At 34.8% G+C, this 24480-nt stretch overlaps 1 protein-coding gene across 1 annotated transcript in view; it reads left to right on the top strand.

Annotated features, from left to right (window-relative positions):
* DZIP3 (DAZ interacting zinc finger protein 3) overlaps window positions 1–24047 on the top strand; it is an 86207-nt gene extending 62160 nt beyond the window's left edge. The window contains exons 22-32 of the mRNA XM_045540342.1: window positions 2969–3037; window positions 6075–6171; window positions 7671–7774; window positions 9794–9881; window positions 11697–11798; window positions 17045–17170; window positions 19145–19284; window positions 20648–20768; window positions 21259–21402; window positions 21489–21593; window positions 22866–24047. Of these exons, the coding sequence (XP_045396298.1) occupies window positions 2969–3037; window positions 6075–6171; window positions 7671–7774; window positions 9794–9881; window positions 11697–11798; window positions 17045–17170; window positions 19145–19284; window positions 20648–20768; window positions 21259–21402; window positions 21489–21593; window positions 22866–22976 (1207 nt within the window). The 3' untranslated portion in view covers window positions 22977–24047. The remainder of the gene's footprint in view (window positions 1–2968; window positions 3038–6074; window positions 6172–7670; window positions 7775–9793; window positions 9882–11696; window positions 11799–17044; window positions 17171–19144; window positions 19285–20647; window positions 20769–21258; window positions 21403–21488; window positions 21594–22865) is intronic.
* Window positions 24048–24480: the final 433 nt, after the last annotated feature.

Here is a 24480-nt window from a genome sequence, read left to right as displayed (position 1 = left end):
TAGAACACTCTACCAGACAACCACAGAGTACACATGCTTTCAAGTGCCCACAGAACATAATAACAAGATAGACCATATCCTGGGCCATAAAACAAACCTCAACAAATTTAAAAAGGTTGAAATCATACAAAGCATGTTCTCAGGTCCCAATAGAATCAAACTAGACATCAATACCAGAAAGATAAAAAGAAACCTCCAAACACTTGGAAACTACACAGTCCATGTCTAAATAATCCATGGGTCAAAGAAGAGATCTCAAGGGAAACAAAAATACATTGAACTGAATTAATGTGAAAATATAATATATCCAGATTTGTGGTACACAGCTGAAGCAGTGCTGAGAAGATTATAAAACTCAATACACACATTAAAAAAGGGAAAAAGCTCAAATGGATAATCTAATCCTTCGTGTCAAGATCCTAGACAAAGAACCTAAATAGACCTAAAGTTTTGAAATAATGGAGTTGGAAACAGAAAAACAATAGAAAATCCATGAAGCAAAAGGCTGGGTTTTTTTTTTTTTTTTAAAGATCAATAAAATTGACAAACTTCTAGCAAAACTGACAACATAAGAAAAAAGACAGAAATTACCATCTGGGGTAAAAAGATAGTGAAATCACTATAAACCCTGCAGACGTCAAAGAGTGAAAAAAGCCAATCCCAAAAGCTTATATGCCTTTACATTTCCATTTCTATAACATTCTTGAAACAACAAAATTATAAAAATGGAAAACAGATTGGTGGTTCCAAGGTTATAAGAAGGGGATGGGAGTGAGGGGAAGTTTGTGTGGCCATAAAAGGGCAAAATGAGGGATCCTTTTGGTGACAGAACTTCTTCAGCATCTTGCCTGTATCACTGTCAACATTCTGGTCATGATATTGTACTGTAGTTTTGCAAGATGTTACCATTGGGAGAAATGTGGGAAAAGGTACCTGGGATCTTTCTGTATTATTTCTTACACCTGTATGCAAATCTACAATTATCTCAAAATGAAAAGTTTATTTTAAAAAGTACATATAAATAACTGTACTTAATAGGGGTTTTTTTTTTAGGGTTGAGATAATACTTTTGACTGTTGTGATAAGGAAGAACTTCCTTCAGGGGAGGAAGAACTTTAAATTAAAGACATAATACTGAACCTAGGCATTGTAGGCTAGGTAAGATGAGATATGGGAGAAAAGACAGGGCATCCAGGCAGAATAGAAAACATGAACACTCTTACATAAGCTTCTTATATAAGCTTTTGACCCTTTTCTTTGTTTAATTGGCCTGAACATTTCCAAGAGTATGTGATAAAAATATAAATACTGTTTGATTATAACTGTTGGTTTCATCTTAAAATATGGAGCTTTTTAGGTAGCAGAAGAAAAAATGTTTTTTTTCTTTAGCTTAATTCAATGCCATGCCTGCCGTAAATGTTTGGCAAATATGTGTTGATGATAATTGAAGTGTTAAAGAGAATTCATATAAAAGTGACCTATTTTGCATAAACTACAATAAGCACTTAATAAACCTCAAGATATTGTCAATAAAATCTATATAATAAACTTGATAGCCAGCAAGAGTTAGCTTGAGAACTTTAGATCTTTTAAAAAAGAAAATCTAATCATCCCACCACTTCATGTTATACATGAGAAAAATAGGACTGAAAAGTTATGACTATGTGAACATATATATTTTGTTCATATCTGAGCTGGATAATAAGAATTATGCCTACCTTATCTTCCATTGTTAAAGAATCCTCGTCTCCTGAATTTCCCACTAGTTCTGTCAACTCTTACTGACTACTCTAAACTAGAGCCAGTTAAAATATTGAAGTAAGGGAAGTATACAAAGGAAAAGAAGATGTCAATTTTAGAAATGTTACTACTTTCAACTCTGTCAACATAGTTCTGTATATTACAGTAACAAAGCTTATATTTCTTATTCTTCACTTAAGAATGTGACCTCTTTTGTACAGAAAGAGACCTGGTTTCTTTTCACTGAATTTTCAGACCATTGATTATAAGTCATTACAGCTTCTAAGAAGCTTAGAGTAAAGGTGAGTGGTTAGTCTCTGAAATCTAGTAGTAAGTAATCCAGCCAACATTGAAGTCTTGGTTTCAAAGCTTCATCATTCCAATAATTTATATTAACCCAAACTCTGATTTATCCCAAGAGTCTGAACATATCAAGAGACTTAAAGAGTAATGTACTTTTGCTATAAATCTCCATTTTGAAGCTAATTAATGGGTTTATATAAAAGCTTGGTTGTAAAAAGAAATACAGCAGCATGAGGGAGGAACATCAAAAATGGTATCTGAATATATGTCAGACAAAAAGTATTACTTTGCATTTCTCTTAATAGTTTCTTGCATATTATTTTTTAAGTTGATCACAGGTTATGCTTTCTGATTTATACAAAATTTTTACCCATCCTTTCCATGATTAGGTCATGTGAGTGACTCCCAGGTTATAATTTACAGTTTTAATCAAAATTCTTACTTGCACACAGCCTCATTACTTCTATATTTAAGGTTTGATTTCCTTCAGACCTTAAGTCTTTAATAATTTGCATGATTTGATATAATATCTTTTGAAAGAACTTAAAAGTTCTCAGTCTCACCACACAGGCTTAGAAAATCAGAAGATACCATCTCTGTTTTTTAGGGGAAACTAAAAAGCTTAAGACATTTTTCGCAATGATTAAGCTGGGAATATAAGATAAATACTTCTCTCTCCCTTTCTAATTTACTTGAGTTAGAACTTAATTCCCCCTTTTTGGGAAAGTCAGTAAATCAGACATCAGAAACAAGAAAGATAAATGTCAAAAGGACCAGGTATAAGAGTCAAGTTATTGTTTTCAGGCTCAAGATTTGTGGTGCAAAATGGACATTCCTGGTCCCTTCCTCAGCTATAGGTAGAGCTGTTCTGACTGTGTTAATGAGAAACAGTTTCTGACATTTTATGACTTTCTTATTTGCTTAGATTACAACGTCAAATCCATGCTAAAGATAATGAAATCAAGAACCTTAAAGAGCAACTTTCCATGAAAAGGTACAAATTTAGCTTTTTCTTTGGGTGGGTGCACTATCTCTGAAATTCAATACATTCTGGCAACAGTAGCCATGTAATTTATCATTCAAACTGGGTTACTTTTGAGCCTGATAATTGAGTGATATTGATAGTTGTACTAGGACAATAGGTGAACACTGAAAGTGTCCTAGGCATATTGGGAGGTATGATCACCTTAACTTTGGCTCTAGAAAACTGCTGAGAGAGAGTGTATCAACAAAGTTACGGTAACATAATAAACTACTGCCAGGGGCTAGAGCTTCAGAGTTCTTATTTCTTTCCCCTAATCAATGCTACTAAGTATGACTGCTGTATGAAACCGGCTAAGTGTTATTTTGATTCACCTATTTTTGCCTGTGGGTAATTTATTTATTTATTTTTTATTTTTTTGAAATAAAAATTTGGCTCTGTTGCCTGGGGTAGAGTGCAGTGGGTGCGATCATAGCTCAGGCAGCCTCAAACTCCTAGGTTCAAGTAGTCCTCCTTCCTCAGCCTCCTGAGTACCTGGGACTCAGGCACATGCCACCACACCCAACTAATGTTTCCATTTTTTTGTAGAGATGGAGTCTCACTCTTGCTCAGGGTGGTCTCGAGCTCCTGAGCTTAAGCAATCCTCCCACCTCAGCCTCCCAATGTGCTAGGATTATAGGCGTGAGCCACTGTGCCCAGTGGTCATTTTTTTAATAACAGCTTTTTTGAGATCTATTTCATATAGCATAAGGTTCACCCTGTATTGTTCTTTTAATATATTCACAGAGGTGTACAGCCATCACCACTATTTCCAGAACATTTTTATCACCCCAAAAAGGAAAGTTGTACATTAAAAGTCACTCCCTATTCCCTCCACCTGCAGCTTCTGGCAACCACTAATGTATTTTCTCTCTGCTTTTGCCTATGTTGGAAATTTCATGTAAATTAAATCATATAATATATGGCCTCTGGCAATTAATTTCTTTTACTTAATATTTTCAAAATTCATCCATGTTGTAGCATGTATCAATACTCCTTTTTATGGATAAATAATATTCTGTTCTTGGAATATACCACATTTTATTTTTCATCAGTTGATAGACATTGGCTTGTTTCCATTTTTTTGGCTATTATGAATAATGCTATTATGCTATTATGAATATTTATATACAGATTTTTGTGAACATATTTTCATATCTCTTGGGCATATACCACAGAATAGAATTGCTGGTTTATCAATAAACTTTGTGTTTAACGTTTTAAGAATTGCCAAACTTGTTTTCCAAGTGAATGCACCATATTACAGTCCCACCAGCAATGTATGAGGGTTCCAATTTCTCCACATTCTCTCCAATACTTGTTAGATTATCTGTCTTTATTTTACCCATTTTATTACTTGTGAAGTAATCACTGTGGTTTTGATTTGCATCTTCCCATTAATTATGTTGAGCATCTTTTCATGTGCTTATTGGAGAATGTCTATTCAAATCCCTTGCCCATTTTAAAAGTTGGGTTGTCTTTTTATTGTTGAGTTTTAAGCATTCTTTTTATGTTTTGAATCCAAGTCCCTTATCAGATACATGATTGGCAAATGTTTTCTCCCATTCTGTGGGTTGTCTTTTCACTTTCTTGATGATGTCATTTAAAGCACTAAGGTTTTTAATTTTGATAAAGTCCAATTTATTTTTTTATTTTTTTCTTGTAGGAAAATTTTACACAGTATTAATGACAATAATTAATTCCTATCTGCTTAAATATTTTGTGATTTTTCTTCCCCTCAAAAAACTCTGGCCTTAATGGTATTTACAATCTGTTGTTATCAATTGTCTCATCAATGGGTCCCCAAGCATTTGGGTATTTCTAATCATAAAACACTGATGATGGCTTTAGTGACAGTCCCTATTATGATGTTCTATTTTCAATTAATTGTTTTCATTAAAGACAGAATTGATTTGTATTCTATAGAATTCTGAGACTCAAGTGTAAGAAGCTGAGATGGGATGGAAAAGAAAACAAACCTCGTAGGTAGCCATTTTACATAATGTCCTTCATAAACAATGTCCTTACCATCATCTCCATTCTTACTTCTCAAGGTACAGGGTTTGCTTTCATTCTAAGGTGTTGAATGTGAGCACTGAAATAACCAGTGAAGTATTTTAATGCAGTGACTTCACTTTATGACAGGAATAATAAAAACCTATGTGATTGCTATTGTTGGGATACAAAAAAGCTTTATAGAAACTTTATCTTATGCAAAGTTTATTAATAATGATAATAGCTAACATTTATTTACTACTTACGTGCCAAACACATACTGCTTTATGTATATTATCTGAGTGAATTTTCACAACAGCTCTTTGAGGTAAGTAATACAATTTTCTTCATTTTTATGTGTGAGGAAACTGAGGTATACAGAAATTAAGTAACTTGTTATCATAGTTTGGACTGCTATAATAAAATACCATTGACTGGGTGGCTTATAAACAACAGAAATGTATTTCCCATGGTTCTAGAGGCTGAGAAGTTTCAGTGTCCGATGAAGATCTGCTTCCTCATAGATTGCCATCTCACTGTAACCTCACATGGCAGGGCCGGAGGGTGGGGGAAGCAAGGGAACTCTCGGGCCTCTTTTATAAGAGCACTAATTCCATTCAGGAGGATTACCTCCCAATGATACCACCTCCTAGTACCTTGGAGCTTAGGATTTCAACACATGAATTTTGGTGGGACACAAGTATTCAATCCATTGTACTTGCCCAAGGTTTTACATTTAATAAGTTGTGGAGCTAAGATTCATCCTCAGACAACTTGATTTCAGAGCCAAGTTTTAAATCATAACCTCTATCCTGATAACTTTAGAGCTTATACGCTCTTGATAGTAAAGGATGACAGTGGGGCACAGCAATGTCTTCTCTTATTTTTATATGCTGTATTATTATCCAAGAAATAATTTCCTGCTAATTATATAACATATCTTTTTTCCTCCTGAGTAAGATTTAAAATGTCATCCTTGCTGTAATATTGCTGACTCTTTAATGATATATTTCAGATCTCAGTGGGAAATGGAGAAACATAATCTGGAAAGCACAATGAAAACATACTTAAGCAAACTGAATGCAGAAACTAGCAGAGCTTTAACAGCTGAGGTAAGAAAATAAAAAAGAGAGGGGATGGGCATGGAGTGAGAGAGGGAAGTTTTATTTATATACTAATGTACTGAAGAATTTTTAAAAGACTTTTTTTGAATAAACAGAAATAAGACAACTTAGGACCAGCCAGGAAAACACAGCTCAAAGTCTTGTGCTTTTTTTGACTCATTGGCATATTGTGCATGAAAGTACTTCAGTGTTGATGATCTTGTGTTGTTTTACCCCAATGACTCCAAGAAATTGGTCTGTTGCAGTATCTACAGCAAATATAGACATCTTGGGAAAATTCTCATGAAGCCAGGTCACTAAGTAGAACTTCTAAGAATAACATTTTACTGCTGCCATAGTATCTTCTTTGTCTACTACTTCCTATACAGATCTTCCAAAAATATGTATACATTATACACCCCAATGTCAAAAATCAACTATTTTCCAGATTCTTATAGTCACCCAGTTTGTTCTAAGTTATCTTAGAATACCACACCTGGGGTTTCTCAAAAGAAATATGATTGTATGTGTGTATATAATTTTTGTTTATAGATAACCAAACTTGATATACAATAAGATTAACATTTTTGGAGAGCTCACTGACATTAAAAGCATTACAAACTTCCCACCTCTGTCATGGGTAAGCTCTATTCCTTAGCAGAGTGTTTGCCATCCCAGAAGTCAACAACCAAGGAATGATATATCTGGACCAAAAATCCATGAAGAATAGTGTTGAGGCAATAGCTTTAAAAAGAGAAAAAGTTCAAATTGACCTTAAAAGATCAATTTTGTACACTTTGTTTTTCACTGTTTTTGGTCAGAAGGCCTCTTTCTGCTTCCATTATTAATTTTAGGAAGAAAGAACTTTCTAATACTTAATGTTGTCCAAGAGTATATTTTTAGTCAATATTGAGTGATTAGTAGTAAAAAAACGAGGCTAAATGATTGTGCATCAGTAGTGATGTGGAAAGGCTTCCTACTATGGGGGGGATGTTGGACGAGATGATCTCCAAGGCCCATTGGCCTGTATCTCTCCAGTGGGCCTTGGTCTGCTTATTTTATTACCTTTTCATCAGTGAAAAAAAAAAAATAGACAGCAAGACTTCTTTTGAGTGTTCTCAAATTTTGCTGCATGTTAAAGAGTTACCTGAGAGTTTTAAAAAAATCCCAGTGCCCAGACTATACCCAGTGTCAATGAAATTAGAATCTCTGGGACCAAGGCATCATTTTTTTTTAAAGTTTCTAGGTAGATTCCAGTATGAGTGCAAGTTTGCAAAGTAATGTTCTAGAATGTTTACCAACTCAGTAACCACTGAAGAAGGAAATTAGAATTATAGACATGCATTGATCAAAAAAGCTTTCGAATGTATCTTGAATGGTCAAAAAGCCCAGGTACTTTTGGCGGAAATTGAAAAATAGCTTAAAATTTACTTGAGATGATTGAGAAGAGAATGTTCATTTATAAGAAGGACACCTTCAACATCTCTCTTTCTCTCCAAAACCCGTAGGTGTATTTTTTACAGTGTCGTAGAGATTTTGGTTTGCTTCATCTAGAGCAGACTGAAAAGGAGTGTCTCAGTCAGCTTGCCAGGGTGACTCACATGGCAGCAAGGTAATCTTTCCCTCTTTCTTAATGCATCTTGATCTCAGAGATATTCGCAAGTGTCTCCAAGGTGTCTCACATATCTGTGATGTGTTTTACATATATGACATCAGAGTCTTTGGTGTAAAGAAGCTCTTGTTTTTTTAAAACCTCAAAAGTCATTTAGTTACTTTGATGCTTGTACTTTGTTGCCTCTGACAAAGCACTGAGAAGTTTACTGAGTGCAGTAATAGCTGCTGAAAGATTTTTCCCTTCCTCTATAGTGAAATAGATCAAAAGTATCAATCAGAGACATGCATGAAGATCAGATATTTACAAAACAAGGTGGATTCTAATTGGAAGACTTTTTTCTAATTGTTTTCCCTTCTAAGGCTTAATTTTAAATATCTTTGGAATGCATTGAGTAAAAAATCAGTATTAACACCTAAAATCACATGTTAAAGGCAGTTTTCTGCTGTGCTTTTATAGTAATTATAGAGTATTTTCAATATTGGACAGGTTGCATGAAATTCTCCTTAAATTTATAATTTTATAGTATATACCTTCAGACTTCCAAAATTAATTAAATTAGAATCTCTGGGACCAAGACATCATCACTTTTTAAAATGATTATCATTTTAATGATCACCATTGTTCTTTAATTCTGAAGAATCAGAGTCTCTGATGTTTAGTAAGATTCTCAGATAGCACTGATATGCTTTCAGGTCAGGGAAGTACTGTTGTAAGTGATCAGTCTATCTTTGCTTGCTAGGAGAAAGGGTGCTCAATAAATTAGAATATTATGAAGCCTCTTTATATGAGATAATGCTAGGTTATAACTTGTCCAGCTCTTGTAAAAATGTCGGGCTGAGTGATACTGCAGTGGGGATGTTATAACATACAGAACCTTTTGAAAGACTGTATGAAATCTCTCTTTTAGAGATGGCAGACCTAAATAACTCAAAGTTCCTCCTACTTTAAGTAATTTGGCGGGCATGGGTTGGTAGAGCTGCTGTGTTTGTGCAGGTTGTGCACTGCACAAAGGCTGCAACCTCGTTCATCCACCCAGAGACAGTACTTCTAATTTGCCCTACCAGAGGCAATTTGTTTTTCTAATTTGCAAAGGAACTACATAAGCCAACCATGGCTCTGTGATGTCAGGGTTAATATGTAGATAGTCCAAAACATGCTACCAAGATGGGTCAATATTTTTGAGAATGTCCCTGCATTAGATGACTAAGGCAATTCCCTGTTTGGCCTTTCCTGCTTCCCTACTTCATTGGAATTATTCCTGTACAAAAATTTTATAATATGTCCTAAAAAAGTATTGCCAAGATAGAAAAAAACTTGGTGTTCTGCAAGCATAAATTATATTTGCTCTTGAAAAAAAGAATTCTTATATATTACTAGTTTTTGTTTTTAATTTTTAATAATAGGCCCTTCTGTACATCTTTGTGTCCATTTGAGGTAATTGTTGATGATAGGGTAATTTTGTTGTTTTATGTTATGTACATGTATGCTAGAATAGTGATCCCCAGCCTTTTTGGTACCAGGACCGGTTTCATGGAGGATAATTTTTCACAGACCGGAGGCCGGTGTGGGGGATGGTTTGGGGATGATTCAAGCACATTACATTTATTGTGCAGTCAAACCTCTCTGCTAATGATAATCTGTATTTGCAGCCGCTCCCCAGCGCTGGCATCACCACCTCAGATCATCAGGCATTAGATTTTCACAAGGAGCAGGCAACCTAGATCCCTTGCATGTGCAGTTTACAGCAGGGTTCGCACTCCTATGAGAATCTAATGCTACGGCTGATCTGATAGGAGGTGGAGCTCAGGTGGTGATGCAAGTGATGGGAAGTGGCTGTAAACACAGATGAAAGTTTGCTTGCCTGCTGCTCACCTTCTACTGTGCATCCACGTTTCTAACACATCCGTGGCCAGGGGTTGGGGACCGCAGTGCTAGAAAACATAATGGAAATTTTTGGAAACCTAAGTGTTACATAAAAAGAAAGTGCTTTCTCTTGTGTCTCCTTTTCTACATCAGCAACCTAGAATCACTTCAATTAAAGGCTGCGGTAGATAGTTGGAATGCCATTGTGACAGATGTTAGAAACAAGATTGCATTCCTCAGGGTAAGTCCTGAAGTACATTTAGAGTAAATTGGCTGAATGTTATAGATGATATAAACTTAGAAGACTTCTAACTTTAAAAGCAATTAGTAGAGAAACTTAAGGAAGAATATGTTTTTTCTTTCAGTAATTAAAATTTATTTTTTCAATTTGAGTAATTACTTCCATGTAGTTGATTGTAGATAGCATCCTGAACTCATACATGTAGTCTTGTAGATCCCTTAGTCCAGAAAATGATAAACTCAAAAATTGTGCCTCACACCTAATTTTCCTAAAATTTCAAAGCTTATTCTGCCCCAAAGATAAATGTCTTGACTTGGTTTGAGTAATAGTGTATTTACAGAATCAAAAGGAAGATCAAGTAGGCCTGTATTAGTTCTTAATCTTAACTTTTTACATAATTATTCCATAATGAAAACAGTAAATTCTTAATTATTGATTTAATAGAATTAGGACCATGCTAAGGGTAATCTAAAGAGATAACCCACTGAATATTTATTAATTTAGTTTTAGAATCTTTTTATATTTATATATTAAGGTTGATATACAATATTGATTGGTTTGTGATTTCACAACACTACCAGCAAAAAAAACAATGATGTTCTGTTTGTAAAGTGCTGCCTAAAAGCACTGTAGACTTGTCCAGCTTCTTCCTGGGTAGTTTTGACTGTTTCTGTCCAGACTCTTACTTAGCCTTTAGTAATGCTTAGCATTTCTGTTGGGTTTATTCAAAGTTTTGGCCTCAAAAGAGTTGCCCCTTACTTTCTATCCTTGTTTTCTTCCAAGCACATGTCCTCTATCTGGAAGTTTTTTTAAATGTTTTGTTTTAGTGTTTATTTTTCAGTTCTTGTGGGTTGTTTCCAAAATAATATGATAAAGCAAAATAGGGACAATGCCAAAAAGTGTTGAAAGCATGTTGTTAAGCTTTCAGGATTGGAGTTTCATTTTTGGCAAAATGCAAGAGAATAAAATATATATGGAGCTAGAGCTAGCTAGAGGAATAGCTTTTGAGATAAATAAAATGTAGGTATTTAATAATTCTCTAAAATTTTTCTTTCAGTTTTTAAAATTAATGTAAGTAGTGTATCTGTTACAAATACATTTTCTTTTCTCTATTTATTACCCAGTATATTATTTATATCTTCTTGAATCTTTAGCCTTTTTTTACTTTGTAACAGTGGTTTCTATTTTAGAGGTGAAAATTATGGAAACACTTGGGGGATTATCACAAGGATCTGTGAATTATGTGTCTCTGTTTCTTGTCAGTCAACATTTTTAAAAATACAGCTATTTACTTGTGGAGATAGTGGTCTATAGAATTGTTTTTATTTCGGAAGCTTTTTTTAAATATTATTTCTGACCATAGCTTGGGAACCACTATTCTAGTTGTATTATTAAAAACTATGTCGGCCGGGCGTGGTGGCTCACGCCTGTAATCCTAGCCCTCTGGGAGGCCGAGGCGGGTGTATCGCTGGAGGTCAGGAGTTTGAGACCAGCCTGAGCGAGACCCCGTCTCTACTAAAAATAGAAATAAAAATTATCTGGACAACTAAAAATATATATAGAAAAAATTAGCCGGGCATGGTGGCGCATGCCTATAGTCCCAGTTACTTGGGAGGCTGAGGCAGTAGGATCGCTTAAGCCCAGGAGTTTGAGGTTGCTGTGAGCTAGGCTGCCGCCACGGCACTCACTCTAGCCCGGGCAACAAAGTGAGACTCTGTCTCAAAAAAAAAAAAAAAAGCTATGTCACGTATTCCCATATGTTGTTTCTTTAAAGTTGATTGTTCTCTAAAATATATTTTACTCTTCCTCTACCAGACACAATATAATGAACAAATCAACAAGGTAAAGCAAGGGTTTGCCTTGAGTACCTTGCCTCCAATCCAGCTTCCCCCACCACCACCCAGTCCTGAGATACTGGTAAGAAATATGACATTCTGAAAGATTTCCATCTTCATTTTGACAAAATGGTAAGAGCTGTAAAACACTGAATATGCAGCATATTTAGTGTGTGTTCAAAATGGAATAGGCACATTATCGGTTGTAATTATGACCATACCTGCTAGTCACCAGATGATATAATTAGTTGGTCAGCTCAGCTGAGGCCTAGACAGTAGGTTGTATCACTGGATATTAGTGATACATTTCATGTATATAGACTAATATTCCCTCATTTGTCCCATCAGTCTCTCCTACATCATGGGAGATAACTGGTGAATACTCAGAATTCCCAATGCCCTCATGTTACCACTAGATGACTGAAGTATTTTAGCATTATACCCTGGAAGGCTGGACTTCACCCCTCCTCACTTCTACTTTAGACTTTCTTTTCCTTAAGTTTTATGTTCTATTCTGCTTTCAACAGCAAGGACAACTTCCACTTATACCCCTTCTCTGCTTGTTGTTAGGGGCCAATGGATCTTAATCAGATAAACTAATCTCTATACTATATTATTTATGTTACCCTTCTGGGAAACATAGTACCCTAACCCAATAAATTCACACAGCTTTCCAAAAGACCTTTTAAGAGGGATCATTAGGTAATAATTTTATTATCATAACAGATCTGGGGCTAGGAAGAGAAGAAAGGTGTAAGATATTTGGGGGTAGATGACTTTTGATATCAGGACTCCTGCTTGTAGAGCTCTGAAAATGTTATTTCTGCTCATGGTTGAATATAACAAAGAACTTAAAAATTATATGAATTGGATGGAGTTATGCTGTATATTTCAAAAGCAGAATCTAGAGCTAAAAGAATTATGTATTATATACTGTGGGCTATAGCTTAGAATGATACTGTTGCCTTTTATATTTTTGGACAATTGAGTTTCTATAGGAGCACTGTTTTATGAACATTATTATTCTAGGCTTGGATCATCATCATACCTAACCACCCTGATAAGAAATATGTTAAGTAGCTGACAGAGAAATCCCTGCAGTAACACGTATTTTTGGTAGGATATCTAAATATCTGGACTTTCTGCCCATATTCAAAGTACTACCTTTAGATTGTAGTTAAACTTTTCCATTACTCTAAATATAAAATGACTCCAGAGACTGTGAAGCTAGATACAGAGTCATTCTTTGGAGTTTCCCGGAAGCAGACCCGCATAAGCCTTGGTTGTCTGTTACCAGTTATACTCCATAGCTGACAAACATAGTCAAACCTTAACCTCCAGATCCTCTAGACCAACAGTGCCCAACCTTTTTGGCACCAGGGACCGGTTTCATTGAAGACAGTTTTTCCACAGACTGGGGAATGATTCAAGACTTGAGATGATTCAAGTACATTACATTTATTGTGCACTTAAACCGCTTTGCTAATGATAATCTGTATTTGCAGCTGCTCCCCAGTGCTAGCATCACCAACTCAGCTCCACCTCAGATCATCAGGCATTAGACTTTCACAAGGAGAGTGCATCCTAGATCCCTTGCATGTGCAGTTTACAGTAGGGTTTGTGCTCGTATGAAAATTTAATGCCACCACTGATCTGACAGTAAGCGGTACTCAGGTGGTGATGTGAGCAATGGGGAGCAGCTGTGAATACAGATGAAGCTTCGCTTGCTCTCCTGCCACTCACCTCCTGCTATGTAGCCCAGTTCCTAACAGGGCACAGACCAGTACTCGTCTGCGGCCTGGGGGTTGGGGACTGCAGCTTTAGAACTTTATTCCTTTGCAGACTTTCTCATGTCTGATGTGGCTTACCCAGGTTTAGTTAAGTGCAAAAACCTACTGGCATTTAGGCTGTATGGTAATTCATAAGCATCCTTTGCTAACAGCCTGAGGGGTACATGTGTATCTTCTGTGCTTCCTAAACAGAGTCACTGCTGTGCTTGATCAGGCTAACAGTGCGTTAAAGTGTAAGTATTAGTGACCATGAAGCTTCAGAAGAGAGAGGCTGAGAGAAAAACAGCTAGAAATGTTACAGTGCTATTGGTTATAATTTGAGGTGGTGTTATACAATGGAAGTGCACTAGAGAGGTCTGGGTTCAGATCTTAACTTTGTGAAGAACTTTATTGGTCTTGGGAAAATCAGCTGTTTTGGACTTTGATTGTCCCATAAATTAGGAAATTGTACTAGATGGTCTGATCACTAAAGTCTCAACTATCTCTGAGATTCTAGCATTCTAAGGAATGGTCACCAGACTTAAAACGTATAGTAGTCCACCTTGAGAAATCTACCATAATGTGGACCATTCCCTGCGTAAACCAGTAATTTTACATGTTTAATTATATCTTGATTTTTGTACCCTGGCTATGTAATTCTCAAAAAAGCATTAAAAAGATCATTCACAATGATCAAGTGGGATTTATTCCAGGGATGTAAGGATGGTTTAACGTACACAAATTAGTATATATGACACATCAGTTCAACAGAAAGAAGGATAAAAAACATATGATCATTTCAAAAGATGCAGAAAAATGTTTGATAAAGTTCAACATTGCTTCATAATAAAAACTCTCAACAAATTAGGTATAGAAGGTACATACCTCAACACAATAAAGGCCATATATGACAAACAGTTAAAGGCTTTTCCACTAAGATCTGGAACAAGTCAAGGATGCCCACTTACATGCAACATAGTACTGGAAGTCCTGCCCAGATTAGTTAGGCAAGAGAAAGAAATAAAAGCCATCCAGATTGGAAAAGAGAAAGTCAAATTGTACCAGTTTGCAGACAACATAATCTTACGTATAGAAAATCCCAAAGATTCCACCAAAAAACTCCTGGAACTAATACGTGAATTTAGTAAAGTTGCAAAATACAAAGTTGACATATAAAAACTAGCACCGTTTCTATATGCTAATAATGAACTCAAGAAAACAATCCCATATACAATAGCTACCAAAAAGAAATACATTTAACCAAGGGGTTAAAAGATCACTATACTGTTTAAACTATAAAACATTGGTGAAAGAAATTGAGAAGGACACATATAAAATGGAAAGATACCCCATGGTCATGGATGGAAAGAATTCAGGGAAATGCAAATCAAAACCACAGTGAGATATCACCTCACTCCAGTTAGAATGACTACTATTAAAGTGACAAAACATATCAAACGTTGGCAAAGATGTGGAGAAAAGGGAGACTTTACACTGTTGGTGGGAATGTAATTTAGTATAGCTATTATTGAAAACAGTGTAACAGTTCCTCAAATAATTAAAAATAGAGCTACCATGTGATCCAACAATTTCACTACTGGATATATATCCAGAGGAAATGAAGTTAGTATCTTAAAGAGATATCTGCACTCCGTGTTCATTACAGCATTATTCACAATTGCTAAGATATGGAAACAACCTAAGTGTCCATAAAGGTTGAATAGATAAAGAAAATGTGGTATAAATACACAATGGAAGACTGTTCAGCCATAAAAAGAATGAAATCCTGTCATTTTCAATAACATGATGAGCCTGGAGGATATTATGCTAAGTGAAATAAACCAGGCACAGAAAGACAAATACTATATAATCTCACTCATATGTGGAATCTAAGAAAGGTTGATCTCATAGAAGCAATGAATAGAACAGTAGTTACCAAGACTGAGAAGGGTAGAGAGAAGCATGAGAGGTTGGTCATTGGGTACAAAGTTACAATTAGAAGGAAGAATAAGTTCTGGTGTTCTGTTGCATAGTTGAGTGACTATAGGTAACAATAAGGTATTATATATCTCAAAATAGCTAGAAGAGCATATTCCAACAACAAAGAAATAATAAATGTTTGAGGTGATGGATATGTTAATTACCCTCATTTGATCATTATACAACGTATACATGTATCAAAATATCATATTATGCCCCATAAATATGTATAATGATTATGTGTCAATTAAAAATAGAAATTAAAAAAGTAGTTGGGTAATAGTGGTTCTCAGAGGGCAGAACTATTGGCTCAGTACCCACCATTCATTTATTCTTTAAAAACTTTACATTATAAAAAACTTGAAACATAGATAAAAATAGTATAATCAACTTCTGCAAACCTAAGAGTCAGCTTCAATATTATCTCAGTCTTGTTTTATATTATCTCCTTCTTCTTCTCTACCTGAATATGTTAAAGTAAACCCCAGATATCATATAATTATATCTATTTTTACTTTAGGATGTATCCTAAAAGATGAGGAACTTTTATTAGATATAGTCATAACACCATTATCTTACATATGAAAATTATAAGTAATTTTAATATCTAAAATATAGTTAAAATTTATATTTCCCCAATTGTCTCAAAATGTCTTTTTCTTGCCTGGAAGGCATATAATGTCTCTTCTTTAGTGATGTTAAGAATCAAATGTCAACCTAGTCTATCCATTGTAAAAGTTCCCCCATTTACTTTTCACATGATAATTTTAGGATTGTCACTTAGAGCTATGTTGATGTTGTTCATGTTTTTACTTAGATTGTTATTGAACTTCTACTTTATGTCAGGCCTGGTACATGGTACATGTTCAATAAATCTGTCCTCTTCTGTCTGTACTTTAGCCAACAAGGTATTTTTCCCATCCATAGCTGCTAATGAGGTCTAGTTATCCACAACTCATGGGAAGTACAGTAACACTGACAAGTATATCTGTAAGTCACTGTAGGAGAGCTTATCCCCCAGGCCTACCCCACTTCATCCTTCTACTTTGTTGGAGCTAAACATGAAGTTGGGATTTCATCAAGTGGTGCCTCCAGTACATAATAGAGAAAGAAATACTTTCTATGGATAACTTTGAGTTCTTTTGCGAAATTTCTGAATATCAGTAGTGTCCACCAACATAGACAGCACTCACTGAGAATCCCCTTTGCATAGTCCTGTATTGTTATAGTTGGGAGGCAACGTACAGATTACCTCACCTAACCCTCTCATTTTATAGATAGGAGCTTGGCATCCAAGGTTGCCCAGCTAGGTGGAGAAAAGTGGGACATTATAGAACATAATTCTTTACTCTCTTTTGTAATGCTCTTTCTGGTATATCTCATTGCCCTTTGCTTTTTCAGATATTCATACATTTACCTACTGTTCCAATATACATTGTTTCTAATATGCTTCATAGCTGTATTTCAAATTACTATTTCCCCTTACACATTGCTCTATGAATTTAGATCATTGCCTACGTAAATACATAAATGTGTATGGGTTTTTTGTTTGTTTTAACTTTATACTTTTTCTGTTTAGATGCAGCAGTTCTTGGGAAGACCCCTTGTGAAAGAATCTTTCTTTAGACCCATACTTACTGTTCCTCAAATGCCTGCAGTTTGCCCTGGAGTCATTTCTGCACCTGGCCAACCTAGAGCCCCCCTGGTAAGAGTGTTTCTCGATGGAAAAGACATGAACTAATTTTTTATCACTATAGTGGGCTTCCTGAATGAATATCTTCTCTTTGTTCATTTATTTGATATGGATAATGATGAGTGATGGTAGTGATGATGATAATTGAATGAATACTTCCCGTGAAGCATTTTGCTAAGGGTATTACATATATTATTTAAGTGATATTAGCATAGTTTTGGGATGCAGAGATAAATACATTTCTATACTAGAGAGTCTTTAAAATTACAGTTTTGCTTTGTAACAGGCAACGATGCAGGGCAAATTGATATTTTTAATAGATTATTTTTAGCATGGTTATGGGTAAATTGAAAAGCAAAGAAACCAAGTCACAACAAACTAAATTATACCACAAAGCTACAGAAAAATTTTATTTACACACAAACACGTGCACACACACACAGGACAGTGTTCCACCTCTATCTATAAACAAACAGTATAAATAGCATCATCTTGGAACATATACTGTGAAATTATAAATCTTCCCAGCTACAAATAGCTAGATAAGCTTTATCCAAACCTGAAGAAATAAAGAAATTTAAAATTACTAGAATTATTAGTTGTAATTTTGGCTAAGGTAAACTTTTGTTAAAAGAAAAATCTTCTTCCAAATAATGATGTTAGATATAACTCATGCAAAATTCTCTAATCTTGACTTTCCTATGAGTACGTTCTAGGCCCACTTAATTGTTTCTCTTCCTTTTTTGTACTCATATCAGATGAACTCTGTTTATTTTTGTAAAGGCTACCCATCTACAGACAAATACGTATAAAGGCCTTAACTTTTTAAATAAGTACCATATCTTTTTTCACCATGATATTATAGGTTACTTATGCATTTTGCTTTATGCTATTCTATAAGGAACTATAAAACATTAAAATGCCTTAACCTTCTAATAAAATTACTTTCTGATTACTCAGAGAAAGCTTAATATTGAGGAAAATTCAGATTTCTGGGCAGTATTCTGTTCCTCTCAGTTATTAGGCTTTGCATAAGTTATTTCAATGACTGTTAGTTTCTAATTTTTTATAAATAATAACCTTATATTTGAAAATAACCCATAGAGTCATAGGTAAAAGATGCCATGTATATAATTATTTAGTCATCAGATTAGCACTTCAAAAAATTCACTTATTAATATTTTAATTAATTAGAATCTTCATGGTTCTAAGAAGGAACTACCATAAAATATGAAGAAAACTGATTTCATGGTTCAGAGGTGTCACTACAACTTCCACACCACCTTTGTCTATAACATTCATAAGACATTGGACAGAGCAATTCTAGTAGTATTCCCATCTTTATTTAGTTTGAAAATTTAACTTTATTTTCTAATTGTAAAAGTATATATACTAATCATAAAAAAGCAAATAATATATTATAGAAATATACAAGCTAGAAAGCAAAATTACCCTGAAATTGAATCCCTAGGAAATAATCACTGTTTACAGATTGTTATATAACTTAGACCTTTATATATATATATGCACATATACTTTAAAAATTTTTTAATACAAAAGGAATCATACCATAAACACTATGCCACAAACTTAAAAAAATATATATTTTGTGGCATCTGTCATGCCCAGACATAATGGATCTGATTTTTAGAATTTGATTAGATGTGCCATAATTTATTTATTCATTCTCCTAATAATAAACCCTAGATTATTTTCAGCTTTTCACTGTTAAAAAAACACAGCGGTAAAGAGCCTTCATGTTTTTCTGTACATATGTGTAATTACTAAGGCAATCATGTCCTATTTTTAAAATAAGTTGAAATAGTTATAAACAATTAGAAATATTGTTTGCTTAAGTTAAGAAAAAACTCTAAAAAGGGAACATATATGTCAGTATTTTTCTTCATTCTACCCATTTTATGTTGGCATGGAAAATCACTTCTTAATAATTGAAGCTGATGATTTATAACTTTGTGCTCCTTACAGATGACTGGCATAGCCTGGACTATGCCAGCGCCTGTGGGAGAGGCTGTGCCTCCCAGTGCAGGCCTGGGAAGTGATCCCTCCATGATGAATTGGGAGAGGATTGTAGACAGGCTGAAAACCGCCTTTCCACAACAGACCAGGTACCTTAGTTTTTATTCAGTGGTGAGTACAGATCATATTCTACGGTTTCCATAGCCATAATATGGAATGAAACGTTTCAGAGAAACATAACACAGACAGAACCACAAAGTACAGATGCTTCTTACCATGGCCTTGGTAAAGAGAATCAACTTTACCAAGAAGGGACAGTGTTCAGTAGAAATGCTAAACTTTTTCATTAAAGTTATTAGTCTTAATTCATAAGAGAATAACTTTTAAATTTAGATGTGCTCATTTACTGAAAGTGCAACTACTTTTAAACCTATCCAATTTTAATGCCACCAGCTGCAATAATTATCTTAATGACCTATTTTCAAAGTGAATTTTAAGTTGATTGTATGCTACATAAGCCCAAACATCTCCAGGTTTTAGTTTCCTATTTCCTCAATTTTATTGAGGACCCTTATAGTTTTTATTGGTAGGGAACACAGTAAAATGCAAGAAATGATAATTTCACTGATTTTAGCAGAAAGATATTTAATTCTACCCCTACACAAATGAAGTTTCTTTTATCTCTATCCTATCTAAGGAAATCTAGTTTTCACCAGTATTTTCATTTGAAGACCAACACATTTATTTAATATATACAGTCATACTTTAGGATTAGATTATGGTCTTATAAACTTCATAATAGTAAATACGTAATAAAAATAGAACTTTAATGCAGTTATAAATATGTATAAAAAGAATAAATTATAAATCAAAAGTAGTTGTATAAGGCTGATGTCATGACAATTCATTTGAGAAAGAAAAATATTTTGTCCTACTTTGTCCTATAAAAATGTAGACAGAGGCTTTGGGTTAGTGGATCGTGGGAACTGAAAAGGAACATATCAATTAAAATAATTGTAGATTCCCTTATCATGTACTTAATGTATCTTTTAACCTTTGCTTTTCTGTTCTTTTTAATCTTTGTTTTCTTTTCATGAGTTTTACAAAAGTAAAACTATTAACACTGATAAAGAAGAGAGAAACCAATAGCAACATAGTTAAGAAGGAATATTTTAGTCCTGAATAAGGGAATATTTGAGAAATGTGATATAAAGAGCTCAGTGCATAAACAAGTAGATAAACTCAATTTTCATATAGTGAGCTCTAGAAAACAAAGTTAAAGTCTCTTTTTGGAAAGAAAATAAATACTAAACTTTATCACTCATGAATACATTAAGTATCATTAATGAACTCAATTAGGAATAAATGTGATTACTTTTTTAGATTAAAGATTGAAAGTTACATCTATATGCTACACATCAGTCGTATGATAGGATTTTATATCTCCTTTGGAGGGCACATCCTCAAGGCAATAGGAAAAATCACCATTGCTCTTTCCTTCATTTCTTCCAGAAAGGAGCTTACAGATTTATTACGAAAATTGAAGGATGCTCATGGGAAGTCCTTATCTGGACTGACATTTGATGAAATTGTTTACAAGATTTCCCAATTTATTGAACCGAAGAGATCTCAGGTAAAAAAGAAAAAAAAAAAAAAAAGCCAAAACTCTCTCTCTGCTTTGTCTCTAGTAGTGAGCAGTTTTAATTATCTTCTTAACATGTTCAGAAAATCAGTAACTTCTAATCACATTAAATCATCTGTTAACAGTAAGTAATTCCATAACTTCAATTTGACAAATGATATAGGAAATCTTTTTGAAATATCTATTACCTGATTATTCTAGAATAGAACTAGCCCCCTTGAAATTTACTCTAGGTTACTTTGGCTTCCAAAGGGGGACATTTTTTCCTATTTTTCTGGAAAGATATATTTTAATTAAAAGGACATATAGAGTTATTTTTGTCTTTACCTAGCTCTGAGTATATAAGGATTGCCAACATTTTGTTTCAAGATTTCTTACAAATACGATCATTTTAACTAATTCTTGCTATACTGCTTTCTGTGCTATTCTAACCTTACTATTTTAGAATGTTTCTAAAAAATTCTTATATTCTTATTTTCAGAGTCAAGGAAAATCAGTGGCAAATGGTAATGGTGTTTCACCTAGCCATTCTCCATCTCAGCCTAATGCTGCCCAGCCTCCAAAACCATCCTGGAGGCCCCTCAGTTCACAAGGTTCTGCCACATGGGAAGGAGCCAGTAATTTGGTGAGAATAAAATTGTTGATTCTGAACACATTTATATTTTGGAGGAAAAAAATGAGCTAAATTTAACATTATATGTATTTTCCTAGGAGGAGGAGGAGGAGGAGGAAGAGGAACCTTGTGTGATCTGTCATGAGAATCTGTCTCCAGAAAACCTTTCGGTTTTGCCTTGTGCTCACAAATTCCACTCTCAGGTAACTCTTTAAATTTCTCCTTTAATACTTTATCACTGAGCAGCTAAGTGAGATTCATACCACCTTACTTAAAATCATATACATGCATCATCTTCCACTGTTGTGTTATGAGTTCCACTGGGTATAACTGCACTTTTGGGTAGTTTTGCCTAATCCCAAAAGTTCTTCAGGAAAGATACTTAGCCACTGACTTTCCCATTTGAAGTTTTTAAGTTCCTGGCAATTTATAAAATACATGTTTAACAAAACAATTTATTCTTTGCCATTGCTTATTGAATAGAAAGCACATAATTCATTCAGGTTACTTTTTAGGATTAGAGTTAGTGGGCCTCATATATAGTGCCCATCCTTAATCCTCTCATCTGACCTGGCTCCCCATTATTCAGACAAGTAAAAATGATTTGTTTTTGGAGGGTCAGTATTCAAGCAAGTGACTTAATAACTAGTTCATGGCCAAAGATTACTACCATTGTCACCAAAGAAAATAATCTGAGAAGTATATTCATTATCTAGGAATTTTAACCTCAGAATACCATAAGTACTTGATATAAGGTATTGGTGACTTTTATATGTTTAGTTCTGACTTTTTCTGAATTATAAATGAGAACAATATATAATAAACTAAAGAGAGAATATACCAAGTTTCCCCAATTTCCTCGTCAGGAAGAATTGCTAGTCATCTTGAAAATTGGGGTTGGGGGAAGAATCCTAACAGATTAATTAAACTGGCTAAAAGGTATTACAAGGTAGGCCAGGTACAATAACTCATATCTGTAATCCCAGCACTTTGGGAGGCCAAGGCAGGAGGGTCACTTGAAGCCAGGAGTTTGAGACCAGCCTGAGCAATATAGTGAGACTTCATCTCTGCAAAAAATAAAAATAGAAAAAAGAAAAAATAATTAGTCGAGCTTTGGTGGTGTACACCTGTAGTCCCAGCTACTCGGGATACTGAGGCAGGAGGATCACTTGAGCCCAGAGTTTGAGGTTGCAGTGAAGTGTAATGATGCCACCATACTTCTAGCCTGGGCAACAGAGCAAGACCCTGTCTCCAAAAAAAAAAAAAAAAAAAAAATGTATTACCAGCTGTATTGCTCAGCAAACCACAAAGAAAGTGCCGTGGTTGTAGCAGTTGGCTTGACAGACCACAGGGTAAGGCTTTAAAGACCCACTAGAAGACATGTTGGTGGGTAACCCTAATATATAAAGAGAGTGACACAGCTGCCTCTGCTGGGCTAAATCTGAGAAACTGATATAAATCTTTTTGTTCCTTAGTGCATCAGACCATGGTTGATGCAACAGGGTACATGCCCAACCTGCAGACTTCACGTTTTACTACCAGAAGAATTCCCTGGTCACCCTAACCGGCAGTTGCCCAAGATCTGACACAAGGGAGGTGACTATGCCAAGGAAGATCAGTTTTCAGACTCCAGAATTTAGATCTGCCTTTCATTATGAGTTGTTTGTGTGAGTGTTGTGAAGCTGTATCCTTTTTAGTATAGCGCTGAAGAATCTAGCTAATCTCATCAAAGCAGCAGCCAAAGAGGTCAGGATAGATCTTCAAGACTTCTGAAGTGAACTTCAGAGGCTTAAAGAAAATGGAATTTTAATAGTCATATTATATTTGCTCTTATCTTAGTGGGTTTTTTCTTCTAATGTAAACATGATAACTGTTAGTATATTTCTTAGGATGTCTTATCTTGTCTTTTTTTCTTCTTATTCCACTCATCTTTCCCTTAAGATTGCCTAGAATAAATTTATGAGGAAAAGGGAAATAGTAAAGAAGAGAAATAGGAAAATGACACAGATTTTAATATTCCTTTTAACTTTTAAAACTACCTACAAAAAATATAATTGAAGTATTTAAATTTTATCTCCATTTTCCCCATTCTTTTCTGTCCTCTAAAATATGTACACATGAAGAGATTATGAGCTACTTGCGGGTGGACTTCCTACGGTGGTGTGTTGGAGCTGACTTATAATGGTTTGTGAGAGATGATTGTTAGTTTCAGGAATTTTGTGAGCTAGTTGTTAAACTGTCGGTAGCTTGAAATCTGCCAGAGTAGAAGTTTTGACACCATAGCAATTGGTAAATGTTGTAATAAAGACTTATCTTCCCTTTAAGAGCTGATTGTTAAACATTTACCAGCACACCACCAGACCTTGTCTGATCTTTATTTATGTTCCCAGTGTCTTGCACAGTAGGTACAGAATAAATATTGCCAGAATCAGCCCAGCCACAGTGGCTCATACCTATAATCCTAGCACTTTGGAGGGAGGTCACTTGAGACCAGGAGTTTGAGACCAGCCTGGGCAACATACCAAGACCCCATCTCTACAAAAAAATTTAAAAATTACTCAGCTGTGGTGATGCACACTTGCAGTCCTAGCTACTGGGGTGGCTGAGGCAGGAAGATTGCTTAAAACCATGAATTTGAGGTTGCAGTAAGCTCTGATGATGCCACTGTACTCTAGCCCAGGCAACAGAAGGGGACCCTGTCTCAAAACAGACAAACAAAAAACCAAACTTCCCACAGTCAGAAATCAAGAAGTCGTAAGAAAAGGAGTTAATATACACATTAAGTCACTTGCTCAGTTGAATAATTGAAATCTTATGTTTATTTGTAAACATGTTCTTTGGACTTTAATCATTTGCACTTTGGAGAGGTTTTTTTTTTTTTTTTTTTTTTTTTTACTTTAAAAGTGTCTCATTTTACTTTCTTGCACTGAGGATGGGGGGAAACTATCTGTATGTAGTTGCTTATTGTGAAAAAGTTGATATCCAATAGGCTAAGTTGCATATCTAAAGCTTATTACTGAGAACTTTCATTCTTAGAGGTTAAAAACCTATTTTGAATATAGTATTGTGTAAATTCTGTAAGTGTGTACA

Source organism: Lemur catta, chromosome 1 (genome assembly GCF_020740605.2).
Source record: "Lemur catta isolate mLemCat1 chromosome 1, mLemCat1.pri, whole genome shotgun sequence".
Classification (NCBI taxonomy): Eukaryota; Metazoa; Chordata; class Mammalia; order Primates; family Lemuridae; genus Lemur; species Lemur catta.
This window is presented reverse-complemented; position numbering and strand designations above follow the sequence as displayed.